Consider the following 5,612-nt stretch of genomic DNA (forward strand, 5'->3'; position numbering starts at 1 on the left):
TATGCTAAATTTTAAGGATTATAATTTTTACTCGAACACTTCATTTACAATGAGAGCCAGCAAGTTGCAATTAACTGTACATTCATCTCATTGGTTTTCTATCAGTAGTATTGGCATTCAATCACCTTCACTTATATATCCTATAAATACACCACGAACCCTCTTCATCTTCTCCTCACCAACTCAAACACAGTACTCCAGCATATATTCCAATGGCAAACCCCAACACTTTCCTCCTCCTCCTCCCTCTCATCCTCTCCTCAACCCTATCAATGGCAGCCTACGACGTGACGCGCTTCGGTGCGAAACCCGACGGCCGAACTGACTCAGCCAAGGCGTTCTTGACAGCATGGGCGAAAGCCTGCAGCTCAAGAAGCCCTTCCATCATTTACGTTCCGAAGGGGACTTTCTTAGTGAGCCAAGCTTCGTTCTTGGGTCCGTGCAAGAGTCCTGCTATAAGGATTTTGATCAAAGGGACGATCGTGGCCAAGTACGGCTATGATTCTTCACTGAAGTGGTTGTATCTTAAGAACGTGGATAATGTGGGGATCTTTGGAGGGACAATCGACGGGAGGGGGAAGAGTTTGTGGGCTTGCAAGATGGCTAGGAGGAGTTGCCCTATTGGAGCCATAGTACGTTCACTTTTGCAGTACTACTCTATTCGTAAACTTAATTAGTGTATTAATTATTTGGTGTGATTACAAGTTAAATTATAACTTCTTCTTAATTTTATTTGGTAAACTAAATCATCAATATAGGACCATATATTTTGGATATATACTAGCATCAACTCTAGATAGGGGGATGGAGTAGCATGGACCCTCATTTACCTTTTTCTGTTAGTCACAATGAGTCAATTCTTAGACATATTAATCATCTCTTTGCTAAAGATTAGTACTAAATGCTGTTAATATGAATGCTTAATTATAAGTTTGTTAAATATATATAGTTGCTATTAACGTCTATATTTTTTTAAAACCTTCTGGTCTACATTTTAAATTAGTCAATTATTACAAAGTAAAAAAAAAGACACCTAGATAAGGAACCTAATCCACTTGCACCAGGTAAATAAATAATTAAACATGTTCCACAGCATATCCCAGCTGGGACTTCGCTCTTTATAATAAATATAGTGCTATGATCTAGCTAAAATAAATTGTCATTGCTTTTGTTGAGCCTTAACTACAAACCATCTATTTAAGAATTTTTTTATTATAACCCAAACCATGTTTCTTCAACTAAATCCAATGAAGGACATAACTTTATGTCCTTCATCAGAACTTGCCAGTTTCTACAATTCAATCTCCAAAGTAACCTAAATCTATATCTACTATATATTTGTGTGCGCAAAATTTAGGAAACCCCCTGAATTCTAGATGATTTATGAAAACCACCCAAGAAAAATTTTGTAAATCAAAGAAAGAAACACCTTTGAAGTTGTTTCATCCATTAGCGAAGGCGCGGAGCCCCAGTTTTGCCGAATAAATTTTACACATGCACCAGCTTTTCCCATATTAGTCCCTCACACCTTTAACATTTGAAATTAATCCTTCAAATCTTTCATATTTGAAATTAGTCCCCGAAATCTCGCATACCTGAAATTAGTTCTTCAAATCTCTGGAATATTTAAAATTAGTTCATTTGTTATATTAACCACCTAAACTGGTAACCATCATTGCATAGTGGTTAATCAAGATATGTAATTACCAAACTAATTAAAATCTACCAAACTAATCAAAATCTACCAAACTAAGATCAAAATCGATGGATTTGAGTAAAACACACACTTCATATGTGTTTTTCTTTGTATTTCGAATAGAATAAGAAAATGAGGCTTTAATTTACACATAATTTTGAGTTTAGCAGTAGAATTGTGAAACGAGAGTTATATTTTCATATGGGTGTACGGCTTGTGATGAAATTGTGAAATAGAGTTCTTCCAATTTAATAAAATTTTACATTAGCAAGTAGATATGTGAAATAAGCTTTCTATGTTCATGTAAGCAACTATTTATAAATGTGATAGCTAAAATTGCTTTATTTTTTTACTTTTATTGTATGAACTAAGTGTAACGGTATAATTTATAATATATTGTCACTCAATTTAAAAGGTCTTCAAAAAGTCTATAAGATGTAGTTTGTGATTATGGAAAAACTAACTACAATTGACACATTTAAAATAAAAATTTTATAAGCTTGAAGCATGTTGATTCCATGATGGGTGTATATGTTGAAATGATTTAAGTATTCATGAAAAAAACATTTATTTGTAAAAACTTTTGTTTGGGTTCTTCTTTCAGGTACTTACATATATGAAAATTGGATAAATTGCGAATAGACTCCTTGCAGAATCACCCTATTGCGAATAGACCCCATACAGTGTTGGCCCAAGTGCAAACACACCACTTTAGTGAACTTTTTTTTTACTCTTTTAAAAGTAAAAAAAAGTTAGCAGTTGGAGGTCTATCCTCACCAATAGAACAATAAGTCAATTCGCCTTCTCGAACCTTTTTAAGGATTTTAATAGAAAAAAGTTTCACTTAAGAGCTCTATTCACAACAAATAGAAGTATAGAACTACAATAAGTCTATTTGTAATTTGGTGATACTGTAGAAGCAGGTCTGTTCGCAATTAACACATGAAATTTTATAAATATTATCATCTTTGATCGCTTTTTTATTAATATATAGTACAGTGATTGTACTTTAGGCCCCTCCAAGAAAAAAATTCTGACTCCGCCACTGCATCTAACTATCATGGCTCATGGCTTTAACTTAAACTTATCACGTGCTCCGTGTGGAGTAAGTTTTAGACATTTTACCCTTATCTTGCTTGTATACTATCCTTGTCAGGTCAGAATAGGTAAATTAGACATTCTACTCTATCCCCACTAACACCTTCTATTTAGTCGGAATTAGTATAATTTTGAAAGTTCAAGAAGATTTTCTCTAATTTACAAAAAGTTTAGGAGCATTTATTGCAAAACCTCTCAGTTTTGTAAAATCTACCCATATTATTTTTTAGGATTAATTATAGAAAACCCCATGAACTTTGAGGCGTTACGGTAAACCCCGATCCACTTTTTTATGACATTAAACCCTCATGAACTTTTAGAGAGTTGCACATAACCCCCATGAACTATTTTATTGCACTAAATCTTACTTGAAAATTTGTCATTAATTAATCTCCATATTAGTATCATCAACTCTGAAAAAAACAGATGAAAAGTTCATGGGGTGTTTCTCTATAATTAACCCTCATATTTACCCCTTATAACCTAACCTTTCCATTCTCATGCAGTCATTGACCATAGCCAGTTCAAAGAACGTGGTGATCAGCGGCCTAACGTCAGTCAACAGCAAACTATTCCACATATCAATCCAATCAAGCAGTGAGATCAGTATCAGAAACAGTTGGCTTATTGCACCAAAAGAGAGCCCAAATACTGATGGGTTCCACATCCAAAGCTCCTCTGGTGTCTCAATCACAGGAACAGTCATAAAGACTGGTGATGACTGTATTGCAATGAAGGCTGGAGTGAAAAATGTGTGGATTGATCATGTTTACTGTGGACCTGGACATGGCATTAGGTGAGATTTCACCACTCTTTTTTTTCAAGAAACCTGCTGTTAAGGAAATTGTAGAGAGCATCTCACATCCATTCAGTTAAGTGAGAGTTCGGTTTAGGAACAAAAAAAAAAAAAAAAAACATGCAGTGAGATTTAGTTCTATATTGAGAAAGGAGTAAGATGATAGTTAGATAGATCATTTTGAATCAATTAGGCTTAAGTAGATCAGCCAAGTCCATCTTCTTAACGGGCGTTTTCAATCCTAACATAAACCGTTAATAATTGTTTTTTTCCCTCTTTTCATTTTAGATTCTTCATTCCATCTTAATTTTATATTAGGTCCTGGATTTCATATTTGTAAATACATCCCTAAATCCTCGAAATGGGAGTTCTATTTTAAACAATGTAATGGATTTTTTTATGTATACAAATATGAGGGTGTTATTGATAATAACTTGCGCAGTAAATTACAAATATGAAGGTTTTTGGGCCTAATATAAAATGCAAATATGAAAATGAGATAGAATCGGGACTAGAAGAAAACAGTTTCATTAATGATCATAAATGAGAGGCTTTTTTTTTTATAAATTGAACTTATCAAACTAAGCAGAAGTCGCACTCGTTCATTCTTGGTTGCAGCATTGGGAGCTTGGGAGACGTTAGAAAAGAGGAGGGTGTTCAGAACATAACGGTGAAATCCGTCGTGTTCAGTGGCACACAAAATGGGCTCAGGATCAAAACATGGGGGAAGCCGAGTACAGGTTTTGTGAAGGGAGTCACTTTTCAGCATTCAGTCATGTATAACGTTCGTAATCCTATTATCATCGATCAGAATTATTGCCCTAGCAAGATTAATTGCCCAAATCAGGTAAAATAATGAGAATTTTATATTTATAAGATAGCTTGTTTTATATACTCTTTATGTATAGTCAGATCGGATCTTGGTTTAATTACCACATTTTTATTTGTTAGTAGATAGGGATCCGAGGTTTGAATTTTTTTTAAATACAGAGGTGGATATCTGGTAATTGATAAACAAATATGTATTGGACCGATATGAGTATTAGCCAAATACTGGATATAAGTAGTCAGACTAAAGCTGAGCAGATATTAATAGGACTAAGTATTTTCTATGTGAAAATGACAGATACAATGATTAGTTTTTGATGTAATATGTTGGCTAATACGTAAGTGTATATGCATTCAAATATATTTTACGTATTCATATATGTTTGAAAATACCTCAAATAGTTTATCTGTCACACTGTGTTGGATATCCACATATGCTTGGAAAATGATACAGAACTGAATACAGACATAATTGGCCATATACTAGATTCTTTTCTTCCTCCTGAATGTATAAACCTTGGTGTTTGTAAGTGTTGTCAAGCGCCGACCTAATACAATTTTATGTTGTTTCTATGTTAATCAGCATTCGGGCATTAAGATCAGCGATGTATCATTCAGCAACATCAAAGGCTCATCAGCGTCAAAAGTAGCAATGACATTTGATTGTAGCAAGAAAAATCCATGCACTGGAATTGGATTAAAGAACATAAAGCTGACGTATGGAAAAATAAAGGCAGAATCTTTTTGTAGAAATGCAGGGGGGAGGAGTTCCGGCTCTGTAATCCCACCAAGCTGCCTCTAAACTATGTACATTCTACTAAGTTCTGAGGATATTTATGTATGATGTAAAATGTGATGGCTTAATACTCCCAAAGAATGATATTTTAAGGATTTCTTTGGTTATTAAGCTGGTTGTTCTCCATTTTCGCTTATGATAATAAACATTTTGCAGTTCTGTGCATTCATTATATTAATGAAGAATCAGATGTAATTGGTCTGTCCAGTTAATGGTCTTTTAAGTTCTGTATGTATGATATCAATTCTGGCAGATCTTAAACATTGTTTGACTTAATATTGGCAGAGACAGATATTAGTAAGATTTTTAAGCAGTACTTAATTCTGTTGCATATGGGTTCTGACATAAATTAAATGATGATGATATAGTCCTTGAATGTATAGATTTGACTTAGGGGT

The 5,612-nt window shown here is 34.0% G+C and overlaps 1 protein-coding gene across 1 annotated transcript; it reads left to right on the forward strand.

Moving 5' to 3' along the window:
• Window positions 226-5,351, forward strand: LOC109824568 (polygalacturonase-like). The gene is made up of 4 exons (XM_020391196.1): window positions 226-632; window positions 3,301-3,590; window positions 4,209-4,437; window positions 5,002-5,351. The coding sequence occupies exons 1-4, from the start codon at window positions 273-275 to the stop codon at window positions 5,218-5,220; spliced, it is 1,098 nt and encodes a 365-aa protein (XP_020246785.1). The 5' UTR covers window positions 226-272; the 3' UTR covers window positions 5,221-5,351.

The sequence above is a fragment of the Asparagus officinalis genome, chromosome 9 (genome assembly GCF_001876935.1).
Source record: "Asparagus officinalis chromosome 9, Aspof.V1, whole genome shotgun sequence".
Lineage (NCBI taxonomy): Eukaryota > Viridiplantae > Streptophyta > Magnoliopsida > Asparagales > Asparagaceae > Asparagus > Asparagus officinalis.

Excerpts from the sequence above, each read along its gene's own strand:
- LOC109824568 (XM_020391196.1), top strand. The coding sequence starts at position 273 with ATGGCAGCCTACGACGTGACGCGCTTCGGTGCGAAACCCGACGGCCGA. Across the intron at positions 633-3,300 it reads GTTGCCCTATTGGAGCCATA|TCATTGACCATAGCCAGTTC; the intron begins GTACGTTCACTT and ends ATTCTCATGCAG. Across the intron at positions 3,591-4,208 it reads GGACCTGGACATGGCATTAG|CATTGGGAGCTTGGGAGACG; the intron begins GTGAGATTTCAC and ends TCTTGGTTGCAG.